General features: G+C 48.1%; 1 protein-coding gene across 1 annotated transcript; it reads right to left on the reverse strand.

The window, feature by feature from the left end:
• Window positions 1-328: 328 nt before the first annotated feature.
• On the reverse strand, window positions 329-532 carry LOC104493429 (homeobox protein Hox-A5-like; the record flags this gene model as incomplete). The annotated part of the gene is made up of 1 exon (XM_010136103.1): window positions 329-532. A coding segment is annotated over one exon (204 nt), but the record flags the coding sequence as incomplete, so codon positions are not given.
• Window positions 533-536: the final 4 nt, after the last annotated feature.

Consider the following 536-nt stretch of genomic DNA (forward strand, 5'->3'; position numbering starts at 1 on the left):
TTTACCTTTTTCTTATTATTATTTTATTTTGGGGGGTGGAGTGGGAGGGGAGGGAGGAAAAAAAATTAAAAAACGCAACTAGAAGCCTGATTTCTTTTTTTTCTTGGACACGACAGATCACTGGGAACACGAGTCCGTGGCATTGGTGGCCCAAACTTTCTAGCTGTAGCCGCTGCTGCAGAGGGTTTGTCCCACCAATGTGCAGGTTTTCCCTGTCTCGCAGGCAGCCCACACCCCCCCTCATCCTCTCGGCTCTCACACACAGTCATTCACTCCCTCTTTCCTTTTTTTTTCTTTTTTTTTTTTTTTTGTGTTTTAAATAATACTTTCACTCCGCCGTTTTCTCCTCCTCCTCCTCCGCGCTCAGTTGCGAGGAGTTGAGCAATTTATTCTCTTTTTTCCACTTCATCCTGCGGTTCTGGAACCAAATTTTGATCTGCCGCTCCGTCAGGCAGAGGGAATGGGCGATCTCGATCCGTCGGCGCCGGGTCAGGTAGCGGTTGAAGTGAAATTCCTTCTCCAGCTCCAGCGTCTGG

The sequence above is a fragment of the Buceros rhinoceros genome, unplaced genomic scaffold, assembly GCF_000710305.1.
Source record: "Buceros rhinoceros silvestris isolate BGI_N320 unplaced genomic scaffold, ASM71030v1 scaffold34925, whole genome shotgun sequence".
Taxonomy (NCBI): domain Eukaryota; kingdom Metazoa; phylum Chordata; class Aves; order Bucerotiformes; family Bucerotidae; genus Buceros; species Buceros rhinoceros.